Below are 18,420 nucleotides of genomic sequence, written 5' to 3'. Positions count from 1 at the left end.
ATTCATTATTTAGAACAGAGCAAATAATGATATCTATTTTACCACAGCTAGAATACTTTTTGGACAAGCATAGTATTCCTCCATTTCGGATTTTTCCTCTGACTGTTGACGATTTGTCAGGTGTTGCTGAAATAAAAGTACAGAGATGTTTACAGTGTCATTATTTGCTCATCATGCTCTAAGAAAAGGTCAAAATGGATAATATGCAAACACTTGCTCTTTTTGCCAAATGAAACCAGCAATGAGTAAGACCTGCTGCCCCACAAGAAAATCAGAAGTGAAACACTTATGAGGAATGTAATCAGGTTGAGATGTGCCATAACAACATGGAGAACAGCTGGTATGAATGTATTCAAACCCGCTGACCTATGATAGATTTGTTTCTATTGTATTTTGTATGTTTTTTGCTTTCTGTATTTTATCCGTGTTGTTTTTTTAAATTTGTGCAAGCCACCTTGAGTCCTGGTCTGGGGAAAACATGGGCTATAAATAAATAAGTATAATAATTATAATTATAATCATATTATCGTGCCCATGGACATACGTTTCTAGGCACATTGCTGCAATGGAAGCATTATGGGCAAGTGTGTGGAAGCCAGGGATAAGGTGAGGCAAGTGGGTGTGAAACAGAAGGATCAGAAAATGAAGAAATACTTAGTAGCAAATAATCACTAGCAAACCCTTATTTTATTTTATTTTTGAAAACAACTGAGCAATGGTCCATGCGACTTTCTCCACTACACAATGCATGGGAGTGATGCAGTAGTTGCTTCAAATTATCCATACAGTTCTTCCAGTCCCACTTTCAACACTCACTATCTGCAGTACTGTCAGTGACTCATAAACAGGGGCTTCTTGGGAGGCTTCTTGGGAGGACTCTTGAGTAATAGGCTCTGAAGAGGGCCTCTTCTTGGAGATAGATGTTCCTATATCCTGCAGTGCAACGAATCAAAACAGAACAAAAGAAAGAATAGCTTTATCTCAGGGTGATTCATTTAAACTAGAAATTAGTCCTGTTCTTTCTGCTGATAGAATACATTTAAGCAAAATCAGGTACTTGAGTTGTAGTTCTACTTTAAAATTGTTATGGGTGTGGAAAATAAAAGGAATAGTATTATTTTATTTTATTTTTAGCACCCGTCCAGACAAGGTATTTATTGCACATTCATCCTGATTTTCTTTCACAAAGCTTACCTAGTAATTAGGCTATATCTAGTCTTTAATGTGCATTTATTCTTATTTGTTTGTGGGCAAGTTATATGAGTACCTATCCTAGATTCATCCTGAGTTATTTGAACGGTGTTTACATGCGTTTCCATTCATTCATCCCTCAATTTTCAATGCATTTTCCAATTACTGAGAAAAAAAAGCTGTTTCTTTTTTAAGATGGATTTGTGGCACCAGGGGAACAGAGCACTTTAATTGTGGAAACCTAAGTTTCCTGGTATGCCCTTGAAATTCTTCCCATGAAATAGTAACAGCCTGGAGGCACCCTTCATATGAAAAGGACAGTATATAACAACCACCTCATATTCATTGCCAGGACACAGTTCCTTCTTGATGATGTCAGCAGCTAGTTCATCAAGACAAGCTGGTGAAGATTTTGACCGACCTCTCATTTCTGGTTTCTGGGTCAAGAAATGAAGCAACAGAGTAATTTCACATAGTTAAAACCTTTGTAATAAAATAAAAGTTTGTCTCTTCCCTGCCCACCACGATGTGAATAAAGATCATCCCACTACCTATGGAAACATCTCCCCCTCAAGGCTCCTAGCTGAAGCTGAGGTAGTGAAGAATAGAACCGTAGAGTTGGACTGCTATGCAGGAATATGCAGCTGTCTCATACAGGGATCAAACCTGCAACCTTGTTCTTTATCAGCACCACACTCTAACCAACTGAGCTATCTAGGCTAGCGATAACCCTTCCATCTTTGTATGCACTTGCTTCCCAATAAGCGCTTGTTCCCATGCCTGAAAAATTGCCTATGTAGCTGCATGCTATTGATCCCAAATGCAGCAAGTTCAGTTCCAAAACTAGATGAAAGTATGCAAGAAAAAATGAATATATTGGTGAAAATAACAAATGATTATGCATTGTATTAAGGGAAATTGGTTGAAAAAATGTAAATGTGTACAATTCTCAAAACTGCATATAAAATGTGCTTATTAGGAGAAATTTACACTAAAATGCTGGTAAATTTTCATGAGGATTTTAAAAAATGTGCCAATTGCTGCAAAACATGGAGAACTGAATTTAAGACTGGAAAAATTAGAAACTTGAGAGAACTGAAACTGACCCGACTCTAGTTGTAAGTTACAGTTTAGAAAAGAAAACTGAGCACTAGTAGAACAAATGATGAAGACAGTTATTATTATTATTATTATTATTATTATTATTATTATTATTATTTTAAAATGTCAATCGCTTATGTTTGATAATTAAAACAGCATTGCAACCACTGACCTTTGTTTCTCTGCTGGTTGAAAACAGGAAGGTGGCCCAGTCCTCAACGTCCTTGCTAGAGAGTGAAATTACATTTTAAGGAGACAGATAGAGAAAATAATAATAATAGGAATGAGATTGTATGCCTCTGGAAAATGTGTAAAGTTTTTTTCAGCCCAAGGGCTGCATTGCCTCATGGGAAAACATCAAGGATGGGAAGCATAGGCCAGTAATGGTTGTGACCAGAGGCAAAAGTGGCAACAAATCAGACTTTTAACTTTGTCAGGTAGGCTACATCCCACCTATGCAAAAGTCAGAGGTCTTTACACCCTACCCTCTACATCTCTTCAGCCAGGCAGGCAAGACAGTTCAAGGACAGGAAAAACTAGGATGAGGAAGGTATGAAGCAGGGCTAGTGAAGAAGCATGGCTTGGGGAGACTTCCGGGACAAGGATATGGAGGCCTCAAGGGCCATATTTGAGCCTTGGGCTTAAGGTTCCATAATCCCTGGCATGAAGCAATATTGCTAGGTGGTATTCAAGTAAATTTTACTCAGAGTTGAATACCACCCTGGGTATATTCAGAAAACAACTAAAGTGTTCTTGGACTCCAGCAGTATGGTCAATAGTCAGAAGTGGTGGGGGTTGTGGTTTGGCAAGATATGGAGGGTCAAAGTTAATGATTTCAATATTCTCACCATATAGCCAGGCATGTGTTTATTCCATGGCTGTACAAAATTTCAAATCTTAAAAGAATCTCAACTTTCATTCTTCATGTTGTTGTTGTTTAGTCGTTTAGTCGTGTCCGACTCTTTGTGACCCCATGGACCAGAGCACGCCAGGCATTCCTGTCTTCTCATTCTCCATAGTCACCCAATTAAAAAATATCTTAGACTAATCCTAGCTCAATTACCTAGGAGTAAACCCCACTGAGTTTAATAGGACTTACTTCTGAGTAGGCATGGTTAGGACTGCAACTAAGTAAATTAATCTATCAAATCTGCATAAATTTATGAGTCAAAGCAATAGCACTGAAGCTAAACCCTGGTTTATTTTAAATATACATAGATCCACTATCCAAACACTTGCTATACAAAATATCACTTATCCAAAAAGAGACATTAGTACAATATGTTACAGGTAGGTAGCCGTGTTGGTCTGAGTCGAAGCAAAATAAAAAAAATTCCTTCAGTAGCACCTTAAAGACCAACTAAGTTTTTATTTTGGTATGAGCTTTCGTGTGCATGCACACTTCTTCAGATACACTTGAAACAGAAGTGTCAGACCCTTGGGGGAAAAAGCAGGACTAATTAGTCCCCCAGGACTAATTGCAGTCACCAGCAGTCGTTAGCAGCCATCTACAGGTTTACCACTCCCATCAGCCCATCACCCATTCCCACCCCCACCACCCTCTGTATATATATAAGGGTCTGACACTTCTGTTTCAAGTGTATCTGAAGAAGTGTGCGTGCACACGAAAGCTCATACCAAAATAAAAACTTAGTTGGTCTTTAAGGTGCTACTGAAGGAATTTTTTTATTTAGTACAATACTGTATGTGTAAGAGTGGGGGTGCTCTCCGCAAGAAATGGTGCTGATTACTCTGAGCTATACATATTTCAGTCTTTATTTACATATGTACAGAAGCAGTAGACATCATTCAGCCATCCGTACTGTCGGACTCAGATCCAGGAAGTAACTTTTGGCGGCTTTTTCTCCAACATAAAAGCTTTGGGAGCCCTAATCTCCGGCTCTGCGTTCTACATTTCAACTCCCGCCTCTCCTTGGTGACGGGACCTGCGTAGCCTCCCCCTCTGTTCCCGAGCTGGTGGAGCAGCGTTGGGGCTCCGGCTCAGCATGAGCAAGCCCTCTCACTCCGTGGCTGCTTCCTGCCACCCCTCCCCTTCTCCTTCTGCTATTTCCTATCCTTCTCCTCCCAGCTGTTTCTGCCCAGCCTCCTCCTCCCTCTCTCCCCTCAAGGTATTGCTGGGCAGTGCCGTGACAGTATGCAAACCTCATTATACACACAAAGCTGGACCTGAGTGTTAGATCCACAAAGCTGGACCTGAGTGTAGTACTGTACACAAATACGGTAAGCAGCCTTAAAGAAGCCTTACTTTTTGTGTTTTGCTGGTCCACGGCAGCCGTTTCACCAGAAACCATGATGAGAGGAAGTGAGGAGGAAGGGGGAGAGATCAGACAAATAAGAGCATCCCCCCCCCCCCCTATTTGCCTTTGCAAGGTTTCAGAGGGCAGCCTTTCCCAGGTATTTTGGACATTTTGCCATACTCTGTGGTTGGGAACACATTAGAAATTTCCCAAAGAGATAAATGGAAATGGTCAGCTTGTTATGCAAATGTTTGCTTATGAAACGAATTCCTGCAAATGCATTGTGTTTAGATAGTGGGACCTGCATGTACAGTGATACCTTGGGTTAAGTACTTAATGGGTTCTGGGGTGCACATATTGCTTCTGCGCATGCGTGCGCTGCGGAACCCGGAAGTAAACACGTCTGGGTCCATGGAGTACTTAAACTGAAATTACTCAAACTGAAGCATACTTAACCTGAGGTATGACTGTACATCCACAGCTTTTATATGCACTACTTTGATATCCATTATCTGCTTTATTTGGGCACCCTTTTAGCTGAACAAAAGCATTTTTAATCAGTGTTTTAACCCAGACATAAAGGCATATCCATGAATTGGCCTGAGCATACTATGTGAATGGGAGCAGGGTGACTGCACACATTGAAAAGGATTATATCTTCTAGCCAAGACAATTATGGTTTGCTTAGCAGCCTTGGCATTTCACACTAAGGCTGCAGGCTTCCTACACTGTCAAGATGGTGTTGTTGACTTGGGTTCCAAGCTCATATGGAAGGCACACTGGAATGCAAGTGCAGAGATAGCCAGACCAGTCTCTTGCAGGGTGGCATTTCAATACACCCACTGGGGATCACATAGGTTCTGCCCCACCTTTATTGCACGGACAGGCGGAGTCCCCCAAACCCCCGGGCGACCCCCTGAACATAATAAAGATGCAAGACAACGTGCTATGGGATTCAAATTGGCCACAACTTTATTCAGATTCAGATGTAAGGAGACCTTGGCTCAGGCATTGGGCGTTATCCTTCCCAGTCCCCAACCGGGGATCTGGGAGGCTTCAGGGGTATCTACCTGTAGATGGAGGTTGGGGCTGGCTCTGTGTATGGGGGTTGGGGCTGGCTCTGGAGAACATATGTTCAAGCAGAGAGAGCCCGCCCCCCGTTCGCCGCCGCTGGAAGGGGGAAGCGATGATGCCTATTGGTATGGTCAACGCTTTCCCCAATACCCCAATCTTGTTGCCACAAGGGGGTGAGGTCTCCGCCTCACGTCCCTCCCTCTAGGAAAAGAATTCCGCTCAAGGCCTGAAACCGCCATCCGAGGCCACACCAACTGGTGCTTGGAGGTAAGATTCAAATTCTATTGTGTGAGCTAGAAAGTCCCTCCCCTTACCTTGCCATCCCCCTGGCAACACCTCCCCAGGCAGGATTGGACACTAGACTGGGTAGGCGGAGACCCCTGGCATCCTACCCGGGTAGATGGTGCCAGCCCCAAACTACCAGGGAGTCGCCCTATGGGATCAGGGGGCTGCGCACAACCACACAAAGGTCACCCCACGTTTGATGTGTGGAGCGGTCATTGTGAGGATGAGATTCACCTGTCTGATGGTGGCTGCGATATCTAGATATATAAAAAACAATGTTTCTACCAACCACCACCTTTTCCATTAGTTGTTGTTAATGTGTGGATGTAGGCTATAGAGGGAAATGAGGGGGAGATGGGGCTCGTCAACCTGGGAAGGTAGCCCATCTAGAAGAAGGAAAACTCTGATTCTAAACCTCTGCAGCCTTGCAGCTATGCTCATTCTTGGGAAGGCCTTCAGGAGTAAACCCTGAGGAAAATTCTGTACCCACTGCCTTGCAGGAGTGGCTAGAATCTTTCAAAGTAGCCATTAAGGAAATTGGCACTCCATTCTAAGTTACCGAAAACAAACAAAGGGTATTTGTTTTCTTTGAGGTCAGACTGGTTTTGTTTCAGTGCCAATGTCTCTGCTGGTTATTGAATGTGCAGAATAAGGGGAGGAGAGTATAAGGTAAAAAGGTACCTAACAGGATTTGTATTATCTCTTTTCAAGCAGCACTGATTTCTACAAGTTCTACGTATGCTGGCTCTGGGAAAATCCCTGCAGCAAGTGTAATGCCAAAAGAGATTATCCTGTGGCTGATTCTTCTCAAAAAAAAAAAAAAAAATCCCTCATAGTTTACCTTGTAGCACAGCTCTTCTTCTACTTCCGGAACAGCCAATAAAGCAAGGGTTTTTCAGAAGGGAAACACACACTTTATAATAAGTGGCTTAACTGGGCAAGAAAGGAATCACAGTAGGGAAGCCATTCTTGGTTTATTAAGCTATGGTGGCTTCTTAAATTTCTTTCGCCTCCACTCATCTCGCTGTTCAAATGTATTTCACGAGCTTTGTAAACTTTGTAAGGGGAATCCTTTTTTAAATATATATATATGATGGCTTGTGTGATAATTTTTTTTGAGGATGTGCTGTGACCAATTCGAGGATCCTGTACCGTTTTTTTTTTTTAAAAAAATTTAATTCATTGCCTTCATACCAGCAGGTATGAAAGCTATACATACATATCTGTAAAGAATGGTGAACATACCTGTCTGATCCAATAAGATAGAAAACCCTATTCTCTGTTCTGATGGTCATCACTTCTGCAGGCTTGCATTTAAACATCTTCTTCACAACAGTCATTTTCTCAGGGTCACCTATGCCAATCTCTATTTCTGAAGTCCTGTTAGGCAAATATATGAAAGATGTACACAGTCTGTGTGGGTCATCGTGTTAAAAGATGTCATAGGAAATGATCTAGCATTGTAAAATATGTTCTTGCGCGTGATGAGACTGTTTTTACTGCATGTCATTTCTAAACAAGTGTTTTGGTCTTACATAATCCAGAATGGGAAAAGCAAGTGTGAAAGAAGAACTTGTCTGTCCCAGATTCTTACCCCAATCCATAGATCCAAAACCTCAGAGACATGAAACATAACTAAACTTTGATATGTCTGTATATTGTAGCACCATTATGAACCGTGGTTGATTCTTGAGATCCTTTCAAGCACTGTACAGGTTTTTACAATCATGTAAATTTTAATAGATTAAATAAACTGCAAACTTGTGCATGTCATAAAAAGCATGTAATGTGTAGTATAGTGTGGTATAGTGGTTGGAGTGTTGGACTAGGAGCTGAGAGACCAGGGTTCAAACACATGTTCAGCCATGAAACTCACTGGGTGACCTTGGGTAAATTACGCCACATGGCATCCTAATGCATTGTGGTACATTCCTTTTCCAATATAGCACACTCACAAAGCTTGCTTATTTTAACTATTTATATGAAAGGGAATCACATGAGGTTTTAAATGGGTAGACGAGTGTGATATAATGATATTTAAAACAATATTAAGCCTGTCTCCAGCAATGGCCCCTTTGGGACAGAGAAGACTTGGCCACTGTTCTCCATGCTCTGGTAACTGCCAGACTGGATTATTGCAATGTACTTTATATGGGGCTGTCTTTGAAGATACCTTGGAAACTTCCATTTGTCCAAAATGTGGCAGCCAGATTATTCATTCATTCAATCATTCCTCAAAATTTATATAACGCTGAATTGTCAAAAACCTCAAAGCAGAAATCAGTTTAGATTAATTTCACAGAAAAGGAAAACAATTTTGGATAAACAATAAAGCACAGATTATTTAACTGTAATAGTTGGGTCGAAACTGCGAAGAGATAGACAGAAGTCAAGAAAATCATAAGGGACTCAAACCAGTATGAAGGACTTTGTGTACAGAATATTCAAGTATGTATTGGTTTGAACTGCCTAAAAAATGTTTAAGAAAAGTATTTTTGTTTTTTCTAGTTTTTGTCGTTTTGCTTTGGTTTTTCCCCCCTTTCCTTTTCCTTTTTCAATGTTGTTCTGTTTATCTTAGATCTTTAAATACCTTTACCGTGTATTTTGTAACACCTATTTTTATCTTAGAATATGTCGTTGAAGATCAAATTACTCTTTTTATTCTTTCTGTGCGAATTTTGAAAATGTAATAGTTTTTTTTCAATTAAACAACAACAACAACCTCAATGCGGTTTACAAAAGATAAAACAAGGAAAATCAAGGAAGAAACCACAACCACGCTTAAAAAACACACAAAACTTAAAACAGGCTTCCCCAAACTGCGGCCCTCCAGATGTTTTGGCCTACAACTCCCATGATCTCTAGCTAAGAGGACCAGTGGTCAGGGATGATGGGAATTGTAGTCCAAAACATCTGGAGGGCCGAAGTTTGGGGATGCCTGACTTAAAACAATAAAACAGATTAGAATCACCTCAGAGCATCTGGAGAGATGACTGGCTGAGGTTCCATTTAGAACTCCTAGAACCCTAAACAGCTGCACTGGTTCTCACACATTAAAAGCGCATTACTGTGAACGGCTTGCAGGACCACATGGGTTAGCCACTCTGCATGCATACATCAGGAACTGTGTGTGGCCCCTTTTCAGAGCTGAATACATGGCTGGCAAGGGGGCAAGTCTTGCCCACTGCCTCGCAGTGCTTTTAACTTGTGAGGCAGTTCAACTTCATATTGTATTCCGCCATGCATTTGGAAAGAACCTGGAGTAGAACTTTTTTTGAGGGGGCCAGCAAGCATCAATTCAGGCAGCCAGGGACTGTTAAAAGAGGCTCTCTGAGACATGACCAGATACTTACTCATTGATTTCAATATAACCCTTTAAGTGGGCACCTTTAAGATACCTCAAGACATACTCATTCTTGCCAGACTTGGAAAGGATAAAGTGTCTCCTTTTCCAGGAGTTCTGTTGGAAGAAAGGTAAAAGACAAGGAATTAGAAATACAACAACACATTATGACTACAATTATTATTGCTATTTGCTCATCATTATTATAGCAGCAGCCCCATGGCTGTTATGGTGTCAACAGTACCTGGTTGGAGAAAAGATGAGGAGGTGGGGATTTGATGAAGAAACCATGCTTGTAGACATCTCCATAACTACAATTTCCTGATAAAGAGATAACAGTAAGAAACATTCCATATTACCTTCATAGGAAAAGAACCCTGAAGAGTGGGTTTCTTAGCCAAAGACCCATAATCAAGGAGGGAGAGAAATCCAATCAAAAATGACAAAAATCAATGATATTTATCTGTAAAATATGAAATGGTTTTTGACCAGTCCTACCATGATTGGTCAAGTTTGATTTATTTATTAAAGCGCTTATGTTTCTCCCACTCACATAAAATATCAAGGCAGTGTACGACAATTTAACAACTCCCAGAAGCTGGCATGAAAATCCAATTCAGAAATTGGGTTGAAATCAGAATATAGACTGGAAGATCTACCTGAATAAACACTGAATGCTTAAAGGGGAGGTGTTCCTTTGTTCCTATAACTCATAGCACAATCCAACAGGCACAATCCAAGGTAAAATGGTTAAAACTATGTCAGGGAGCAGGGCAGTCTGTATGGATGTTGCTGCTGGAAAACCCAAATCAAGTACTTGAAGAATGTCACCCAGTAGAAATGAAAGAGTGTGGGTGGAGCATCATGGTGAATCAGAAGCAGGGCTTCTTGATCTCAGGCCAACTCAGCCAAGCCTCATCCCTAGGACTCATGCAGCAACAATCCAATGCATGTGCAGAATGCATTTTCTGCAACACTGAGTGAAGGGAGTCCATCCCATATCTTTGGATCAGAGGGCAGGGCTTTCAGTGCAAATGTGTCAGTTCCAATGTGGCTCAAGACCTGAATATCCCTGCCCAAATATGCAAACTCTGCCATGTTTTGGAACAGGGACACGGCCAAGCCGCCAACCTAATAACAAGAGAATATACGGCAGGGCCACAAAATTGTGTGCTAATTTTGGTTGGAGTCACATACTGATTGCATCCATTAAAAAAAGAAGCAGTGCATGTTGAGAAAAGCATGAAAATTGCCAGGGGAACGGCTATGGCCTGCTGTCTGGATAAACTCATGAGACTCCATCTCATACCTATGCACATCCTTCGTGGAGCATCCATTTTGATTGCTAATTCAACCTAGTAAACAAACAAACAAACAAACAAACAAATAGTGAGGGTTAAAGACCACTTTAACTCATGTTTAATATGTACTGCCTCAGTGCACCATCACTATAATCTAGCTAGGACTTTGTATAAACCACACCTTGCCTATCCAGTAAGTACTTGCAGTTCCTGTTCAGATTAAATAAACAGAATATTATGAGGAACAGAAGTGCTTAATTTTCTTTTTTGTTCTTCTGCTATGTGGTATATAAACAGAAACTGTAACCAAGCAGCAGTTTATCAGATGTTAATGAATATTTGCTATTTGCCAGTACCCATTAAATAGGTCAACAAACTTCCTCCTAATGTCTCAACAAGTAAAATTGATGTGTAAAAATGATGCATGAGACACTGCACTACCTTTGTAACCCAAGAAAAACCTTAATAAAAATAATTTAATAGATGTAGATGGTGACTGTGTGCCAGAAAATAACTACAAAAAACCCCAATGTATACTTCTCCAAAAACGATGCAAAGAATATATAACATAAAGAACAGCAATATTTTATTCCTGCAGTCCTTTCTTCCCACTTGCTCCAATGTTTTGAACAATAAAATACAATTAGCATTCCAAGAACTTACACAGCATAAAAAGGGCAACAAGAGACCGTAAATTAGATCAACAGTTGTTTTTGAAATGAATGGATGGATGGGTGTACAATAAAACCTTCTTCAGATCAAGGGAAGTAATAGTCCTGCTCGATTTTGCCTTGACCAGACCCCACCTGGAATACCGTGTCTGTTTCTGAGTATCATAGTTTAAGGATATTGACAAGCTGGAATGTGTGCAGAGTCTGAGGTAGATATTATATATGATATGATATGATATGATAGCCATCTTCAAATATCTGAAGGGTTGCCACATGAAAGAAGGAAGAAGCTTGTTTCCTTCTGCTCTGCAGGGTAGGAATTGAATCAATGGATTCAAGTTACAAGAAAGGAGATTCCACCAAACATTAGGAAGAACTTTCTGACAGTAAGAGATGTTCAACAGTGGAACAGATTACCTTGGAAGGAGATGGACTCTCCTTTATTGGAGGTTTTCAAACAGAGGATGGATGGCCACCTGTCATGTATGCTTTAGTTGAGATTCCTGCCTTGCAGGGGGTTGTGCCTTTGGGTTCCCTTGCAACTCTGCAATTCTTTGATTCCCAGCAATAAAACTTTGAAAATTTTAATTAAACAAATAAATACTTTCCAAAACGCTGGTAAAACCGATTCTGATTTAGAATACTGTATTTTGGTTTGGTAGAAATGAAGCAAGTGTGGGCTGAAGTATGAAGTAACATCAGAGGGGCAAGAGGCACGAGGTTGTATCTAAGTCACATATGAAATGGGTGTCTCTCTCCTTTATTGAGGAGCTCTATTGAGATGTTCACCTCAAATGCCTGAAGAGATCCATTTATTTCATGCGACTACTATACTCACCATTTGCTCCTAAAAAGTGGAGAAAGGTTTTATTAACAGTAACCACAACACAAAAGTGTATAAGAAAGGGACTCTGAACTTTCTCTGTTCCCCTCACCAGAGTTCATTGGTTCAGCCATTTACTTGGGAAGCAGCTTGGAATTGGAGCTAAGAAAAGAGTGGCAAGAGCAACCAGTGTAGGGCAGATACAATGATGTTAGCCCCATCTGAACAAACTACATGCACAGCTGAACTAACACAAGCCTGTAAATTAATTGATTTAAAAGGCGACCCTGAAATTGCAACCATACCCATGCAAGATGTGTTGTTCATTCAAATCCAGATGAGGACAAAACAACCTGCCTGAAAGGGAGATATTGCAAGGAACATATGCAATATGTAATTATTGATAAATTTTGGTTTTGTTGGTGCAAGGAAAAGTAAATAGGTATAGAGGAAGGAGAATTCCCTGGATGCCAAGATCCAGGTTTGGGCAAGTACTCTTTGGTGAGAGAACCTCAGCAAAGATTTAAAATCACAAAATATGCAGCAAAGTAAATAGAGGAAATGTAGACTGTTACGCCTTTAAAATATGCCCCAGTGACGCATGCACATACACACTTTGGCCTTTCTTTAGCCCAAAGGCTGGATCAAGAATTGCCCACATTCCGCGGGGTTGGGTTTTTTTTGCCAGCAGGGAATTAGGTAACAGCTTAAAATTGGCTTGCTGTCTGCACCTATCAACCCAAACTTACACCATTACTACACACAGACATACAAAAACTACACTTAACACAGATACCCCCTTTCTTTTCCCCACACCCTATTCACATGTGAACTGCCCATGTGGAAAAATGAGCATGGAGGCAGCCATGAGGGCATTGCAGAGTGTGCTACTACGCCAATACAACCCCCAAGTCCATGATTCAATTCCCTCTTCCCCACGCTGCTCTTTGCCTCCTAGGGTAAACATACTGATAGTTATTTTTTAGAAGAAGAAAACACTATAGCTGAGCAATAAGCTTAAACCCGGCATTCCACTGCTCTGTCTTCTTTTCCCTATCTCCTCTTCTGCTCAGTTTGACAAAAACAATTCTGAAAACAGCAAATATATTCTGGAACAATTTTATTTGAGGACAGATCATTAGCCTTAGTAAGTTATTTTACTTTTTGGAAAGCAAGTTTGAGGACATTCTCACTTCCATGCAAACTCACACTCTGCCTCTCACTTCCTGCTGTATTCGGAACAAACTTGAGTTGATTCAGGTGCTTTCTAAAGAACTTGGTCTCAGGAATGCTTCCCATAAGATTCAATCAATATGCATTCAATTTTACTTGCCATCAAGCTTAACGACTCCAAACATTGGTAATATATTGCTCTTTTTGTTAATATCCTATTTCTACTATTGACTAATCACATTACCTCAGTTAATGTCCTATTTCTCCTATTGACCTATGCTTGCTGCTATTTACTTATATTACCCCTCAGTTGTATTCCCGTCAAATTGACCTAATGGGTAGCATTTGGGGGTTTCATTTTATTTTTTAAAGACCCCCCTCTTTGAGTGTGATGAGCCCTTGCAATTCTGCATTCATAGAGAAGGCACAGAACAAATGATGGTTAATGCTACAATCCTATGTACACTAAGCTCGGTGAACTTAATAGGATTTATTTCTGAATGGTCTTGCAAAAGATTGCACTACATGTTGTTTGTGGCATCAATGACTTACCTGAATTAAAAGATCTCTAAACAAATATTTTTTAAAGCTAAAGACAGTATAAAATTATTCTATGTTACCACTTGGGTCTGAGCAAACAGGCATTTGGTCTTGGTAAACTCGTCAGAATTAAGAACAAACCAGTGCTACATACCACAAGTAAAAATATATTAAGATCAAGGCAAGGAAATATAAATGTGAAGGAATGCCATGATATACAGAGAGACTTATGAACTTACAACAGAGAATGGTGACCGCAAAATGTCAATATATGATTAGAAGAGAAGGGTGGTCACTCTTTAAATCACAGCACATCTTCACCCACAAATTGGATTTAGTGGAAGAAAGAGCTTTTACATTGCACAACTCTTACCCTAGGAGGCTTTGTTTTCAGAATTTAAAATAGGAGTACAGCTCAGCCTTTTAAAAACAAAATCAAAACAAGCCACTTAAGAAAGGTGTGTGTATGTGTGAAACAGGAGGAGGTTGAAATTAGATGATACTGCTAACTTTTAATCTAAACGAGCATGAACATCTGTAGGGGTACTTACAGGCACTTGGGTGTTTGCCAACTGAAGATCCACAATGTCCAATCACTACAAGTTATATTTCCCGAGCGCTCCGTTGCTCTTAGTTTAACGCTGAGCAAGTAGCAACTGCCTCCTTATACCAGTCTGCAAAACATAGGCTGTACTATGAGTCATAAGGAAATACCCAAGCTTTTTCCTCAGGACAAATGTACAACCTCCTGTCGAGCTGAAAGAAGTTTCAAATGGGGGAAAACCAGAAGTGGGTAGCATGCTAAGGTGACTTTGACAACACCTGAGAAAGAGAGAGAGCAATAAGCTTACATTTAACTCAAGTCACAAAACACATCCTGGAAAGAGAATCGTTTTGGTTATTTCTCCTTACAAACAACATGTCCCCCGTCCCCCCACCAAATATTGTTTATATATATTACGGTCCCCTGTTTCATCAGAGAAATAGGGGGAAATACTGTAGTAAAAGAATTGTGCTTTATTTTGAATGATCATGGCAACAAAAGGAATCAATGTGATCTATATTCCCTGCCAAGCAGCATATTTAAAGATCAACACAGAGCCTGCAATTCTAGCCCCCCCCCCTTACCTGAAAATAACCCTATTAAATTCAATATGACTAACTTCTGAGTAGAAATGGTTTGGATAGCACTGTAATTTTTGAGACTTTCACACAAGCAGCAAAAAGTCACAACTTGCTTTAATCTGGGCATTCCAAAGGGATCAAGATTTAGGAATTTCCAACCAGTTTTTTTGGGAATGACCACCAGAATCTTAAATGTGTGCTAATCTTCTCCCATAAACCCACGCTGAAAGAGAAGAGGGAAGTTCTTTGACCTGCTCTGCAAATGTTCACTGGATAATCCAGTGAGTGTTTATCGACACTTCTTGTCCCACTGCTTTCCTCTGGAAAAAACTGCTCTTCAGTGCTCCATCAGAGCAAATGGCAATTTGGGTTTTCCCCTGAGAAGGAGCAGGGTAAGAGGGAAGCTGGTGCAGGTTACGATTACACAGCAGTTGATCTTGTGGAGAGGGAGGGGGGTGAGGGAAATTTAACCACTTAAGGCCCACTGTCACCGATGATTGATCAGAAGAAGGCTGTTGAGCCATTAGCTTCTCCTTCAGTTCCTGCCACATCCTTCTCTACAGAAACATCTGGCTGTTAAGGTCAGCAGAGGGAGCTCTCTTGGTAATTCTATCCTTGGAAGTGTAGAGAATGGTGGCAAGGGAGAGGGCTCTCTCAAAATTGACAGTTAATGTGTTTGTTTTGCAGGACCCCCCCCTTTTGCGCAATCCATATTGCTGTTTAGAATGGATGTTTTTTATAATTGCAACTGTTTTTGTTTTTATAAACTTACATTATATTGTTCAAAGCAGCCCTAGGATCAGATGGTGAAGTAAATAATGGCAACCACATTTAAGGTGGTGGCTATTAGCAAAACAGGTTCAAGAGGCAATGAATACGGGCTGTTGCCTTAATATTTTCCTTGTGGACTTATAAAAACCATTTGACTAGTGAGGCACAGGAAGCTGAACTAGGCAGGGCTCCCAGTTCACAATATTTCTTACAAGCACTGTTAAGAACAACTAACAAACCTGGAAGCAAACCGGTTTAAAAGAAAACATACAGAACCAGATTTTCTAACAGAAAAAACTTTGGCTGATTGCAGAAGACTACCTATCATTTCTGTGGATGAGAGCTCAGAATATACATTCAATCCTCCCACAAAGAGAAAAATGAAACAAGCAGGTTAGAAAATTATCTTTGTTTTTATTTCTTTGTAGAATTAGCTAATGTTTCTGAGGTGAAAAAGATTATCCCATGCTGCTTTATGATAACAATTAAAACATTTATAGATTGGCTATATTTGCATCAAATATATATTGATCTCTTAATTGAGATTTCCCTTGACGATTCCCTGAAGAACAAAGGAGTTATGCATTTCCATCATATGTAAAGTTTATTCACTTCAACATGTAAACAGCTGATTAACTTCAGTATCTTGAACTACTAGTTTATAGTTTTTACTATTATCTCATTAAGTCTGAATATAATTGGACAGAACATGCAAAGTCAAAAGAATTCATTAATTCTTTAAGTGCAAAAAATGTTATGATTAACTGAGATTATTTCACAACTATTTGTAAGGCAAAACTCTCATTGATGCTCCAGTGTTGAAATTTAGTTTACTCTCTTGCTCAAGAAACATACCGGTCTTTGCCAGGATAAATTCAAAGGACCACATATTTCCCACTTCATGGTGAGGCCTAGTTCTGCAGTTGTCACTACATGAGATCCTACTGCTATATTTTTGCATCATGCCAGAAAAGCAATTTGTCTCACTGTGGAATCCAGTGCGCACTGGATTTCTTAAGTCACTGGCATTCTGTGGAGATCTCCTCTTGCAGTGATGGAAAGATTTCCTACTTGATGTTGTGTAAGATGTGGTCTATCCCCAGATAAAATTCAGCAGACTCCATCACTTTTTCCTATCTTGTTTTAAAGCTTGAAAACTACATAAACATTGCCTTTGTACTGGTGACTTGACAGACACAAAATCAAGTTTCCATGAGTAGCTAGAATTCATAGCTCAAACTTACTTCAAATAGCCACAGCACCGAACACGCCAAGAAAGAGAGCCTTTATGGCAATGAAATGAAAGTTGGCAAATACATCCATCGTGTTGGGTATACTGTGGATTTGTTATAATAACCAGAAATTCAACAATTGTACAACACTGTTTGTAAACCTAGAAACAAGGAAACAAATCTAGAAACAAGGAATTGGCACTATAAAGAGACATGCAGAAAAATGTGAATTTATGGTGTAAGATCAAGAATGATGGTTTTTTTTGTTTTTTTGTCTTCAAGTGAATATATAGGCACTAAATCTGCAATGTCTAATCATGTAGAAAGGGTAACACAATCAGTCTTAAGGCATTTGAAGTAAAGAACTGTGTGGCCTCTCAGCAGCAGTTAGTCATTACAAGGAAGTAGAAACTCACAATTTACTTAGTTTGCTATAGTTTTACTTATTGCTTTGTGGAATAATTGTGCTTTGATCTAACTGACAACGTACAGGCACCACTGTTATTTCTGTTTGAAAGCTATATACTACACAGCACATATTTGCTATCAAATTGTTATTATGCTGAAAATGTCATAAGCTGCACTTAACTGTTCACTGTTCTCATGATAAAACTGGAGTGGTATTTCCATATTGGATGAAAAAAAAAGTGTTTCAAGTATTTCCTAGGCTTTATAAGGATGTAGGGAGAAGTAAGGAAAATAGAAACAGACTTAAACAGAGTGATTTTGAAAAGTAAATGGCTTATGATTTCAAACCCACACTCAGACCAAGCAAGACCTATGAATGGATATATCCTCTGATATGTAAAACACCAATGATATCAAGTCCCCCATTTTATCACAGAAAACTCCAGTATATCTTGGTCATATTCCTGTGGGATTCCTTCCTTTTATACTTGAGAAAATAAGAAAAATGTTTCAGTGCAACAGCACAGTGCCAACACATTGTAAGTAGTAAAAACTGGGGAATTATGAGGAACTTTCATGAGAAAAAACCCACACACGACTCCAGATGTGGTCAAACAAGAGCGGTATTAGAGGTATTTCTTTTTCTAGTGTGGCCAGAAACAACAAAAGACCAGAATTATCTACCATTATACACATAAACAGTCAAGGCGGCGTGTTGAAAAGGATTTTAACTATCAACTGAGGTAATCGTCATTTTGCATATTTCAAACATTATCTTGATGAAGCTCTGGATCCAGATTGGTTTGATTTGAAATGTTTTGGTTAAAAGATCCCCATTGTACATTTCAATCTTTCTTTGGAAGATGAGCAGATGATATACGCCCCAAAACAAATGAGATTTCAGAAGTAAACTTCTTTGGTTAGCATGGAGACCACACAAGGAATCTGCTTCTTCCCATTGAAGCGTGGGTCATCACACTGCGATTCATAGTTTCTTGCTACTTTGTAGTTCACCATGGTGAGCATCTGCAAGATCTCCAGCTCTCTGGCATACTCATTCAGAACTTCACAAAGAGATTGCACAAACCAGGAGCCATTCCCGGGATTCCGCCAAGAATAATAAC

General features: G+C 39.8%; 3 protein-coding genes across 6 annotated transcripts in view; all 3 read right to left on the bottom strand.

The window, feature by feature from the left end:
- The window catches only part of PLEKHS1 (pleckstrin homology domain containing S1), a 26,437-nt gene extending 12,005 nt beyond the window's left edge, over positions 1–14,432 (bottom strand). For 2 of the 3 annotated variants that reach the window (XM_035132910.2, XM_035132911.2), the window contains exons 1-9: positions 14,312–14,432; positions 10,562–10,607; positions 9,497–9,573; positions 9,263–9,369; positions 7,155–7,289; positions 2,465–2,519; positions 1,527–1,628; positions 817–933; positions 43–126 (exon numbers count right to left, since the gene is read on the bottom strand). In XM_035132910.2, the coding sequence (XP_034988801.2) occupies positions 43–126; positions 817–933; positions 1,527–1,628; positions 2,465–2,519; positions 7,155–7,289; positions 9,263–9,369; positions 9,497–9,573; positions 10,562–10,589 (705 nt within the window). In that variant the 5' untranslated portion in view covers positions 10,590–10,607; positions 14,312–14,432. Of the gene's footprint in view, positions 1–42; positions 127–816; positions 934–1,526; positions 1,629–2,464; positions 2,520–7,154; positions 7,290–9,262; positions 9,370–9,496; positions 9,574–10,561; positions 10,608–12,352; positions 12,905–14,311 lie in introns of those variants that run through there. The other variant, XM_060274752.1, reaches the window with a different exon arrangement.
- Positions 1–18,420, bottom strand: part of HABP2 (hyaluronan binding protein 2) — a 165,139-nt gene that overhangs the window by 24,227 nt on the left and 122,492 nt on the right. The window lies entirely within an intron of this gene.
- CASP7 (caspase 7) overlaps positions 13,035–18,420 on the bottom strand; it is a 32,438-nt gene continuing 27,052 nt past the window's right edge. For both annotated transcript variants that reach the window (XM_035132912.2, XM_060274753.1), the window contains one exon: positions 13,035–18,420. In XM_035132912.2, coding sequence (XP_034988803.1) covers positions 18,197–18,420 — 224 coding nt within the window. In that variant the 3' untranslated portion in view covers positions 13,035–18,196.

Source organism: Zootoca vivipara, chromosome 5 (assembly GCF_963506605.1).
Source record: "Zootoca vivipara chromosome 5, rZooViv1.1, whole genome shotgun sequence".
Taxonomy (NCBI): domain Eukaryota; kingdom Metazoa; phylum Chordata; class Lepidosauria; order Squamata; family Lacertidae; genus Zootoca; species Zootoca vivipara.
This window is presented reverse-complemented; position numbering and strand designations above follow the sequence as displayed.